This window comes from Oxyura jamaicensis, chromosome Z (assembly GCF_011077185.1).
Source record: "Oxyura jamaicensis isolate SHBP4307 breed ruddy duck chromosome Z, BPBGC_Ojam_1.0, whole genome shotgun sequence".
In the NCBI taxonomy this organism is placed as follows: Eukaryota; Metazoa; Chordata; class Aves; order Anseriformes; family Anatidae; genus Oxyura; species Oxyura jamaicensis.
This window is the reverse complement of record NC_048926.1, coordinates 61,765,746-61,777,927: the sequence shown is the minus strand read 5'-3', so window position 1 is coordinate 61,777,927 and position 12,182 is coordinate 61,765,746. Positions and strand designations below refer to the sequence as shown.

Sequence of the window (12,182 nt, the reverse complement as noted above, 5' to 3'; positions counted from 1 at the left end):
CAACCCCCAGTGAGCTGGAAGGTTTTCCAGGAGTAAAAGGTAGAACCAAAACCAAACTACTTAAAAACAAGGGGACAAAGAAAGCAAATGCTTACGTGCACACTAAGATTCCTGAAAGTTAATGCCAATACTATAGCAGCAAACACTGGTATTTGTTGCTACAAAACACTTAGCCATCACCCAGTGTTGACAAGAATGACAGAGCCCTCTAAAGTCACAAATAGCTTGGAAAAAGTAAGAAATCACTGTTCAATGTATCTTCTAAAATAGGGATGAAGGGGCATCAAGCAAAAACCAGTAGGCAGCCCTTTGCCCAGAGGTAATATAGGTAAGTTGTGAAACCTAACAGTGTACAGTGTGTGCTGGTAGTGAACAGTTTCATGGGGGAAAAAGAAAAAACAAGCCTACTGAAAGCTCTGGGAAATTCCCAAGTCACATTTTTCTAGGACTTGGGGAAAGTACTCCAAGGAACTACATGCTGACCTTTAATTTTCATCAGAGACGTACTGGCCACAGTCAAACTTTATACTGGACTAACTTAGTAATATTACCCAGCGTGGCTCCTCTTAGATTGTGTACTTTATCCTTACCATACAGGACAGTGGATGTTTGCATGATAAAAACCAGCATGAAGCATTTATTACCTGCCTTTTCTCTGGATGGCACTAGCTTTTGAAATCCACACAGTTTTTAGCATTGTAACACAACTCAGTGCATCAAAAGATTTCTACAAAAGAAAAGGAAAATAAAATCAAGATTTAATAGAGTACGTGAAATAAAAATGATTAAGAATGTCAATCAATAGAAGATCTATAAAAAAAATAATATTAAGTACCAACATTTTTGGCACAAAGTCCTGTTCTAAAGGACTTAGTTGGAAGTGAAGTTATGCTACCTTGTTTGGTGCATCTTTGCACTACAGTTTTCTAAATCAGAAGTTTTCTACTCAATAGTGTTAATAAGTGATATGAGTTGTGTTTTGCAGTATCACAAAGCAAAAATATGTTATTATATCCAATAAAGTTTTGCTCTTTCCCTCACTTGGAAATTATGTCCCTCTTTTCCTGCATTTGGTGCAAAAATACAAAACAAATGCAGTACCATGAGAACTTGATAAATTTGGTGTGTATATCTCCCATGAAATCCGATTTGATTTTCTACATCATACTTGTCTTGAACTGCCTCATTACTGTAAGTTCTTGTGTTTCTCACAATTAGTGAGGGGGGCATTCAACCCATCAAAAACAGTGTCTGAAAACTTTGCACTGGATTAGAACTGGTCTAGATAGAGTAACATGACAGAGGGAACTCCCAGTGTTGTTTAACTCTGAAGAAGGTGGGGTTCTAAGCTGATAGACTTTCTTTAAAAATCAAACAGAAGTGTTATTTCATATACAGTAGCCTGCAATAACTTTTCCAGGGTTTTTAAACAGCTGTTTACAGTACTTGTCATAAAGAAAAAGGATGCCAGAATTTCACAGTGACCTTTGTTATTTGACATATACTAGCTGTCAAAAATTAATTTATCCAAATAAATATATAAGTATTTTAAAATAATCTTAAGAATTTTACTTCCCAAAGAAAGTTTAAGTTGATCATACCTCTTTCATCTTGCCTGAGTCAATAACAAATACAACATCATTAACTGTGATGCTGGTTTCTGCAATATTAGTAGAAAGAATCTGCAAGTAAAAAAAGACTATAATAACTGTAAAAGTAAAGACTACATAGATCAATATAATATGTGAAGAAGTCATCTGATACTTGCTATTTTGCGAATACCAGAAGGTGGACTTCTAAGCACTTTCTTCTGATCCAAAGTCTGCATATTTGAATGAAGCATGAAAACTTGGTATCTAATGAATGACAAGGAGTACTTTTTAAGGATCCTTAAAAGAAACAATAAAAACATCAATACAACCATTGAAATAAAAGGTCTTACCTGTGAGCATTGTCAGCAAATCTCTTGTCATCAAAAAGAATACGGTCCCTCAAGCTAACTATCTCATCATATCCAGGAAGAAATATTAAAATTGCTCCTACAAAAAGAGTTGATTTATAGAGTTAAACAACAAATTCACTTCAAATATACTAAAATACACTTCAGTAACATGCATACAACTACCCAGAAGGTTTTTGGTATTACTGAAAAAAGAGCACAAATAATCAGAAACTGAATCCACAGCAGTTATATAGGACTGTGTATATATACCTACCACCATCAGAACTATGACAGATGTTATAAAGTAAGTGCATAATCAGGTCCAGATCCACCTTTTCATCGTCAAAACTGTGATGATAAGCTTTCAACAGTTCTCTATCCTCTGCTACAAGGTCATTACCACTTGACTGAACAAGGGAACTTTCATCCAGATTTCCAGATTCCACTGATGCACTACAACATACAGATATAGGCCAGGGTCAGTGTTGTTTACTTCAAGCTTGCATTCAGCCATCAATTCAAATTTAGATCCAGACTAAGATGACTACCTGTGTACAATGTTTAAGTTTAAAGTGCAGAAGAACAGTTATGTCCACAATACTGTTACTGTTGACTGTCTTACGTGCTAATCCTGTGGAGCACAAAACTCTAATTTTTAGCATTAGAGTTACTGTACTTCATTGAAACATGACCATAAGCAAACCCGAGAGAAGTGGAGGTTACAGTTTATTTTATATGCTAAAGGGAAAACATTTAGAAGAACGTGTCTTCCAAAAACTTCGCTACCGTGAAATTTAAGCAACAACTACACTCAGAAACTACACAAATTATAGCAATACAGGTCTACAGAACTGTAACTATTTCCTGTGAGTTAAACATCAAACAGTTCTTTAATGTACTGGCCTACATGTTACCTGTATACAATGTTTCTTTAAATATGTATCAATAATGCACAGAAAAAAAAAAAAAAAAGATGCCATTTGCACCATTTTCATTTAAGACATTTATTTTGAAAACCTGGTATAGAATCTATACCTCCTACATATTTATAGAAGTTACCATAATCACATCAAAACTAGATACTGACATTCCTGTTGTGTTACAACATGACAGTAAAAGCTAATGATATAAAAGAGTTCCGATACCACTAGAACTATATTTATCCCAGGAGTCGTGCAAACATAATCACTAAAAGAAGTTTCTGTTCAGCATCATAAACAACATATTTTCAGAATGCTTCTACTCTCAAACAAATCCCTCTAGGCCAAATTTTAGAGTACACAAAACTGTTCTGATTAAAAGGTGGCAAAACACAAACATCCATGTACCAAATTAAACAACTGTTTTTGCAAAATAGTTATAGCTTACCTGTAGGATTCCAACAGGTCAACAACCTCCGTCTGCCCAAAGTGCTTAGCCCAGTCCAAAGCCATCCTTAAAGAGTTGCATAATGGTCTTTATTATTTTCTCTTCACAAGACACATATGAGTAGCACCTTATGTGAGAAGACAACCGGCACGCTGCACTGCACTGTTCTATCATTTCTGCATTACCATTTAAGCAGTGTCATTAATGCTGGATTAGCAACTTGTAAAAACATGTATAATAAATAGTTACACAATTTTTATACAGCTGCGATTCTCTACCAAGTAAAAATGGTATCTCTACACAGAAGTACCTGCATAGGGAAGGGAGTGGGAAGAATGGCTTGTGTTTTTTGAAGGAGTGTCTTGACAATGTGCACAGTGAAACTATGCCTTTTTATAGCAGCCATTTACCAGGTCCTTTAAATAATCCTGAGAAGTCATAGCCCACGTGTTTTTCTCCAAAATGTGTAAAACTACTGGGCTCTGATACCTTGTGGAAGTCATCCTCCTCATGCAGTTCATTCTGTTTTCCTTTTAAAATGCATTCTTTCCCACCTTCTTCAAAGATCAGCCCCTGGAATCTCTGTTCTTCTTCTTCTTCTACATTATAGTCATTTATAGTAGTTCCCAGTTATCCACAGATAAATTTACAGTCACCAAAATCTAATTTTTATTCTTTTAAGAGATTAACAGGGATTTTCCTACCCACCAGGACATATTGCAGCTGTAACACTGCAAAGATCTTAGCACCTGCAGGATAATTATTTTTTTTTTAATCTAGTATAGTTTACTCTCTTATAATTTGGCTATTGCGAAACATTTTGGGTCTAACTCAATCAACCAAGTGAGGAAAGATTCCTAACTTTTCCTAACGGTGGGTTAAATCAGATTCCTTGAAAGCAGGAATATAGTACATCCTGTATTCAAGACCATTTAATTGATAATTTAATTTAGAATTTATAGAAAACAACGTAATGGAACAGAAATTAGAAATTGTTTAGACTGTCAAAACTCATTACCACTTACAATGTTCTGATAAATTAGTAAACTAAGAGTTCTGTTATGTTTTTTTTTTTAAGTCTTATCATTTTTATATTGAGATATAAGTTGTTTTTTTTTCAGTTTATCTGTTTCTTTTTACCAGCCATTGGATGATTTGCAGTGGATACTTGCTCCCATACTGATCAGTTGTTCTACTTGACTCAGGAAGCCTCTCCCTGAAGCAATCATTAGTGCAGTTGCACTGGTTTCACTGTGCCTATAGTCAACTGAGAAGTACAAAAATTAGCAAAAAATTACACATTTTTTCTTCTAAGCAAAATATGAATATGACTTTCAAAACCCAGCCCAACAAGAATTTATTTCTTCACTTCATCCTATCAGTCAATTCATGTAAATTTACAATGTTTCTAAAACAGCAATAACATATATATCAATACTTCAAAGCAAATACAATGACAAATAAGTGCACAACTGATGAAGTCTGCTAAGACATACTCATTTTTTTTTAATAAGCATCATAATTCAAAAATAACATTTGAGAACTGAGATAACAAAATCACAGAAAATCAACTCATTTCATGTTTTTTTTTCTTGTGAAACAAAATAACCTGCAGCAACTTACCACTAATGTTTTCAGTTAAAATGAGGTGGAACACTTGAGCAAAGGAATCAATATCTTTATGCAACCAGATGTCAGAAAGACAAGAATCCATTTCCTTTATTAGCCATGGTTCAAGACAATTCGCATCTTTTTCAGTCTGAAGAAAAAAAAAAAAAAAAAAGAATTAAAATGATGAATCTCTTTGAAAAGTTCTTTTGTCTCTTTACTCATATACAAATTACTAAGTATTCTATCAGTTTTTTTGAGAAACAACAAGAAATATAGCGTTCAGTGATCAGTGAAAGTATTTGAAGTATCATATGCAAGTACTGGAAACACCACTCTATCCACTCAATCTAAAAAAATATCAAAAATCATCATAATGGAAAAGCATACTTTGGCTATATTCTAGAATAGTTCATCCTAATAAAAAGAAAAAATGTGTAACATTAATATCCTTCTAGACTCTCTGCAGGAATAATATCACAGGATGGTTTGGGTTGGAAGGTTAAAGACCATCTAGTTCCAGCCCCTCTGCCACAGGCAGAGAACCTTTCAGTAGACCAGGTTGCCCAAAGCCCCATCCAGCTTGGCCTTGAATAACTCCAGGGATGGGGAAGCCACAGCATCTCTAGGTAACATGTGCCAGGGTATCACCACCCTCAGCATTTCCTTCCTGCTAACATCCAATCTACGTCTACTGGCTTTTAGTTTAAAGCTGTGACCACTTGTCCTGCTACTACACTTCCTGAGAGAGTCCATTCCCAGCTTTCCCGTAGGCCCCCTTTAGGTACTAGAAGGCCACTATAAGGAACCCCTCGAGCCTTCACTAAGATAAAGAACCCCAACTGCACTATCCTGTTTTCATAAGAGAGGTGTTCTAGTCCTTGGATCATCTTCATGGCCCTCTCTGGACTTTTCTAATACATCCATTTCCTTCTGGGTGCCACAGAGCTGAACACAGTGCTCCAGGTGGGGTTTCACAAGAGAAGAGCAGAGAGGGAGAATCACCTCCCTTGCCCTGCTGGCCATGCTGCTTTGGATGCACCCCAGGGATACGGTTGGCTTCCTGGCCTGAAAGTGCACATTGCCAGCTCATGTCAAGCTTCTCATCCACCAGCACCCCCAGGTCCTTCTCCTCATGGATGTTCTCAAACCATTCTCTGCCCAGCCTGTATTCATGTTTGGAATTGCCCCAACTCAGATTCAGGACCTTGCACTTGGCCTTGTTGAACTTCATGAGGTTCGCACAGACCCTCGCAAGCCTGTCCAGATCCCACTGAAGAGCATCCCTTCCCGCCAGTGTCAACTGCACTACACAGCATAGTGTCATCAGCGAACTTGCACTCAATCCCACTGTCCATATCACCAACAAAGATGTTAAATAATACTTGTTCCTAATTCACTGACGGGTCCATCCATCAGATCCATGTCTCTCCATTTCGGAGACAATGTCGTGTGGGACAGGATCCAATGCTTTGCACAAACCCAGGTAGATGACATCACCTACTCCTCCCCTTATTCACTAATGCTGCAACCCCATTATAGGACAGCAGATTTGCCAGGCAACATCTGCCCTTAGGGAAGCCATGCAGGCTGTAACCAATCACCTCTGCTTTTCATGTCCCATAACATGATTTCCAGCTCCATGATCTTGCCAGGTATAGCAGTGAAACTGAGTGGCCTGCACCTTCCCAGGCCTGCCTTCCTTTCCCTTTTTAAAAGTGGGAGTTACGTTTCCCCTTTTCGAGTTACCAGGAATTCTACCAGACTGCCATGACTTTTCAAAGAATAATGTCTTACCAATTTCATCTGCCAATTCCTCATGACCCTTGTATGCATCATATCAGGTCCCATGGACTTGCGCCCACTCAGGTTACTTAGATGGTTTCAGACACAATCTTCTCCTACAGTGAATGGTACTTGATTCTCCCACTACCTTTATAAACCAGTTTTTAAATGGATAACTACAAATTTAAAACATCTCCTCCAACAAAAGGAAAAACTTACCAGTTGATTAAATACTGTGTCACCCCCATCATCCATCAGATTATACTCTTCAGATAGATTTGGAACAGATCTTTGTCTCTGAGATTCTGGCTTGCTACTATTTTCTTGAGCAGAATACCACTCAGTAAGAGTGCTTTGCTGTTTTTCTTCTAGAAGGTGTAAGATATTTCCAAAAGAGGTTTTACAATCACTTTAAACATCCATTGGTTTTGGTTCTAAAATACAGTTACATCAAGTCGTAAAGTTTTACCTATTGCATTCTCTTTTATTCAATTGAGAATGCTGGTACCAGTTCAATATAAATTCCGTTATTAAGGGCATCCAAAGTGTACTATTATAAATGTCTGCTCTAAGAATAAGGTAAAAAAAATAATTTGGGTGTTACTGGTAAGTCGTCAGTATTCCAACTCAACTGCCTTCAAAGGAGTTCTCTAAGAAAGTATTTTCTACACAATAAGTCCAGATTTTTCTCCAGAACAGAAAAATCAGAGAAAAGTGAAATAGCTCCTACATGTAACAACTACTTTTTGCATACAAATAGAAGAAATAGTAAATAACACTCTTTTAAGTGAACTTTCCTATCCATTGGGATTGAAGCTGAGCAACACAATAAATACACAGTTCAGATTGTACGTTACGGATTCATTTTTTGTTTGTTTTTGTTGGTTTTTTTTTTTTTTTCTAAAGACACTGGAATCATTACTTTAAGTTGCTAGGAAAACTTTTCTCAAAAAAAAATCTATCTACTTAAATGAATTTTAAGACAATTATATTAAGTTCAAGTAAGATAATGTCTCTGGGTTAATATTTATTAAATATACCCATGCCTGAAGAAAGCAGTGAAAACATGAACCATTTCTCCAGAAGATATAATTGCAGTCATTAAAGAGTGCAGGACTTTTTTAATTTGTACCCCAAAAAAATCAACACACTGTATTTTGCTTCTGTATTCTACATGCAATTCTGTATCAAAATATTTAGGAAAAATAAAACATCTAAAAACTGAAAGCCAGAAGTATACAACTATTGAAAGGAAGTTAGATTTTTTTTTTTTAATCAGTAACAAACACTAGGAGGTTAAAGATAGTAATTGTTATCTAATCATGCGTTACTTAATATTCAAGCTTTGGAACTGTAACACATAGAATCATCCTATTAATAGCTGAAACACTCACTGAGCCTCTTTGCCCACTCTCACAATTAAAATGTATACCAACCTCGCTGTTTCTCCTTTTTGTACTTTACCATCTCTTTGTTTGTATATCCAGTGCTTCGTAAAATGTCCTCTAAAAACATCTCTTTAACTTCAAAAGGCCTTCCTTGTACTGAAAATACAGATAATTCATAAAGTATTAAGTATTTTCTAGTTCCATTGACAATCTTAATCAAAGTGTTTTTGTAAACCGAAAACGTAAACCGAAAAAGTTAATTAAAAATTACAAGCGCCTGGTTTAAGGAATTACTACCTTCCTTGACAAATTCTGTAAGACTATCATCACCAGGAGTTTGCTTTCTTAAGATTACTGAGCCACAAACCAAAACAAGATTTAAAATAGGAACGTCAGCTGGGTACACTATTTTTCATTAACCTCTTTGTTGCTATCAAAGGAAAGGAAGCTATTAAGGAAAGATATATGCATTTGACAGTTTGCTCATTGCAATTTTATCAAATTGAGAAAAATAAAATATTCTTTTTCCATTTAGTGTTAAAGAACTCCCTGTGTAAGACTGCCATCTGAATTAGAAACATAGCAGTAAGGTAGCTTTAGTGCAAGATCCCACAAAGAACGCTGTCATTTTGTATTGAAATGTTTGTTTCCCCCCCGGAAATATGAGATGTACTTCTTCCCTCAATTTCTTTAATCACTTCAGCCTTTTTTTTTTTGCTGAGTAAGTTGTAACAAGTGAGATATTCCAAATGGTCTTTATCTCCTAATAATCTACCCTTATTTATTTTTCAATATCACAATTTTCTAGACCATCCTAACAGACATGAAAGGATCCTTTTTCAAAGGAAAACATTCACTAGATTTTAATTTCTCGTCCCTTAGCAGACATTTTCCATAGCCAAGTTTCAGTTACCCAAAACTTCTCTCTTACTCAGAAAGAACCAGCTTGAACTTAGCTTTAAAAGCTGTCAGGGAGAAGGCCTCTAACACTGATCACAAACTGTGTATACAACAAGAACCCACAGCCACAGAGTGCTGGTAGCTGTGGTCAGGGTTTTATAGTCTGTATCACTGAAGGAGGATCAAATCTTTTTCTTATGACGTTAACAGATACGTTATCTAAACAACTGCCCTCTTCTTTTAAATTCTCAAAAATGCAAAAAGCAAAGTATCTTAAATTGTCATTAACCTGTGAAGACTAGTAGTACGTAGTCAATGTATAACCACTGAGGTAAACTAGAGAAAGCTATCTATTTTCTGCATAAATATATTGATATAAATTAACAGGAAGCTGCAAGAACTGGAAAAATCACACAACATAATTCAGGTTTCTTCCAAAAAACATTTCAATGATAGTGAAATCACATGTAATTTCTAGATTCCTGCCTCCAGGAAGTTGCACCCTGGAAGTCAGTACATTAAGAACTTCTCCTTTGCTTGAAGTGAACATCACAATAGGGCACTCCTGCACTTAACATACTCCCCTGTGATAAAATATTTCATTCTGAAATAACTGCAAACAGTTTTTTAAAAAGGGAAAACAAAATAAAAGGACAAACATTGTTCTAACTCTCACTCAGTGTTCATGTTCCCTTGCTCAGAATGCTTTGCTATGGTTTAGTAAGACCTATAAATTCTAGGCAGGTACACTCAAATTTCAGAGTTTACAGAAATACTTACTGTGGATTACGGGGCAACTTCCAAAATACCTAATAAAGAGATTTGCATCTAGAGCAGCACTAGAAATGATTACTTTTAAATTACTCTGTTTCTGCAATACATCTCTCAGTTTTATTAACAAGAAGTCACTGAATCTATCCCTCTCATGTACTTCATCCTAAAACAAACAAACAAACAAAAAAAGAAACCAACAGATAAACACCACAGATCTAAGATGATAAACTTTCACAAGTAGGAACTTCTTAAACAAAAATATATCACTCATTTGTAGATTAAGAATACATTAAAATGTAGTATTCTAAATAGTTTATCTAAGGATTTTTTTAAAAAGTATCCAGAAGTCAAAAGCTTTTCCAAAGTTTCACAACTGTATCAGAGCAGATTGTGCTGTTAATGCATAAGCCACAGCTTGATTTCAGAAGCTGAAGTACACTTCTAAAACTCTTCTATTTGAATGAATCTCATCTCCAAGATACTGACAAAAACCACTGTTCCTATGTCTTATTTTAATAAACTCTCACTTCAGAATTTATGAGCGTTTGAAGAAATATGATACCACACAACCAGAAAAAATAAGATTGTTTAAGTCATGTAGAAAGCTTAACTTGAATTAAGGTATACAGCTGATTAAAGTAATAATTTTGTCAGTTTTTCTTCCTATTTTCTTCCACATTAATTAATTCTTCCACATTATTAATTAATCAAGCAGGAACCCAAACAAAACATTTTTAAGCTGAAGTCAAAATTATATAAAACATTCTCATACTTTCATTAAACAGGCAGGTACCTAAAATTATATTTTTTCCTGTTTTCAGAAATAGGAAAAAATCTTGCAAGATGATTAAATATGCTGGTTCACTGAGTTCTAAATCTCCATAATGGAAATAATCGCAATCAAAAAAACACTTTGCTAATTTGCTGAAAGTTATACTACTCCTTATTTTGAAAACATTTGTACTAACAGACTACAAAAATAACTACTGCAAAAAGTAGCATATAATATAAGAAATTCTAACAGAATCATATTGAATCATATCCACATAAGCCTAAGGCTTTTCTGCTTTCTGACAAGGAAAAAATTAGAGCTCTGCACTCCACAACTACTTCATCGTACCTTAATTAATCATTGGCATGAACTTACAATAAGATACTTTTACAAATAAATATACATATACACACACACACGTTAAAATAGGCTCAGTTAACTAGAAAAAAAGTCATGTTAATTGTCATGTTAATTCAGATTCTGCCCAAACAAAAACACTTCATATGCTAGGATTAAGAAAACTAGCATCTCATCTTCAGTTATCAATGCATGTTGTTCCATCTGACATAAAAAACAGGATTCTTACCACAATAACATGCGTCACTGTTGATAGAGTACTGTCTCCTGTCATTAGTGTGCGAAGTAGTATGCCATTAGTGCAAAATGTTAACAGTGTCTTTGGAGAAACCCTATTGAACAGTTCATAAAGATACTTCAGTCTTTTACACCATTTAAATGCATGCTATCTTTTCATTACTGAAAATTAAAGTATTGAACAGCTACTCACCAAAAGTGGAATTAGACTACAGTCTTCTCACAAAAGAATTCATAGTTTAAAACTACGCCTTTTCCCAGAGAACGCATACAGAATGTTGGTGCTTATATTCCAAAACTTCAGACACTGGATTCATTAGCAAAGTGAGATTCACATTTAAATAAATATATGAACAAATGAAAAAATCTTGAGAACCTCTCTGTTGTCTAGTTCAGTGGAAAAATCAGTGTCGATTGCTTCGCAAAAACAAGTTCCAATTTTTCAACACGCTTGTACTGAACTATTTGCATTTGACTATACCTGAGTGAATCAGATGAAATCCTTTCAAATTAATCAATTTTTCTCTTAAAGAGTTTCAAGATCAGTAAAAACTACTGCTCTAGTACCAATAACAGAGTTAGTTAGCTGTGCAAGTAAGACAGCGGTTGCCACTGCTTTCTCCAGTACTGCCAGCTTAAGTTCTGAAAAATTCCTTGTGATCATACTCTAGAGTTCTTTTTTTGACAGCATATGAACTCACTACTTATCATATACTTTCTAAGTTTGGAATTCATCCTGCTTTTCAAAACTCCTCCTACATCATACTAACTTCAAGGATTTGATACTCCAAAATGGATTCCTCTCCAGTAGCCTATCCTAGAAATCATCACTGCTATCTCATACTTCATACAATTAAAATAAAACACCTTTGTTACCATAAACAGACCCCTTTTTACACAACATTGGAAATAATGCGCCCCCCCCCCCCTTCTTTCATTTGAGAATCCTATTTATTCTTTTTAAGGAACATTTTCCACACTGCTTCCAATAGTTCTTTAGATCCAACTTTGTTCTTACTCAGCCATTAATCACAATAATCATTAACCTTCT

General features: G+C 35.2%; 1 protein-coding gene across 2 annotated transcripts in view; it reads right to left on the bottom strand.

Moving 5' to 3' along the window:
• YTHDC2 (YTH domain containing 2) overlaps window positions 1–12,182 on the bottom strand; it is a 32,528-nt gene that overhangs the window by 13,418 nt on the left and 6,928 nt on the right. For both annotated transcript variants that reach the window (XR_004746168.1, XM_035309962.1), the window contains 12 exons: window positions 11,124–11,226; window positions 9,772–9,928; window positions 8,140–8,247; window positions 6,923–7,071; window positions 4,934–5,069; window positions 4,451–4,577; window positions 3,311–3,376; window positions 2,217–2,395; window positions 1,943–2,039; window positions 1,769–1,856; window positions 1,602–1,682; window positions 645–727 (listed from right to left, as the gene is read on the bottom strand). Coding sequence is in view for 1 of the 2 variants with exons in the window: in XM_035309962.1 (XP_035165853.1) it covers window positions 645–727; window positions 1,602–1,682; window positions 1,769–1,856; window positions 1,943–2,039; window positions 2,217–2,395; window positions 3,311–3,376; window positions 4,451–4,577; window positions 4,934–5,069; window positions 6,923–7,071; window positions 8,140–8,247; window positions 9,772–9,928; window positions 11,124–11,168 (1,316 nt within the window). In the remaining variant the exon portion in view is untranslated. The remainder of the gene's footprint in view (window positions 1–644; window positions 728–1,601; window positions 1,683–1,768; window positions 1,857–1,942; window positions 2,040–2,216; window positions 2,396–3,310; window positions 3,377–4,450; window positions 4,578–4,933; window positions 5,070–6,922; window positions 7,072–8,139; window positions 8,248–9,771; window positions 9,929–11,123; window positions 11,227–12,182) is intronic.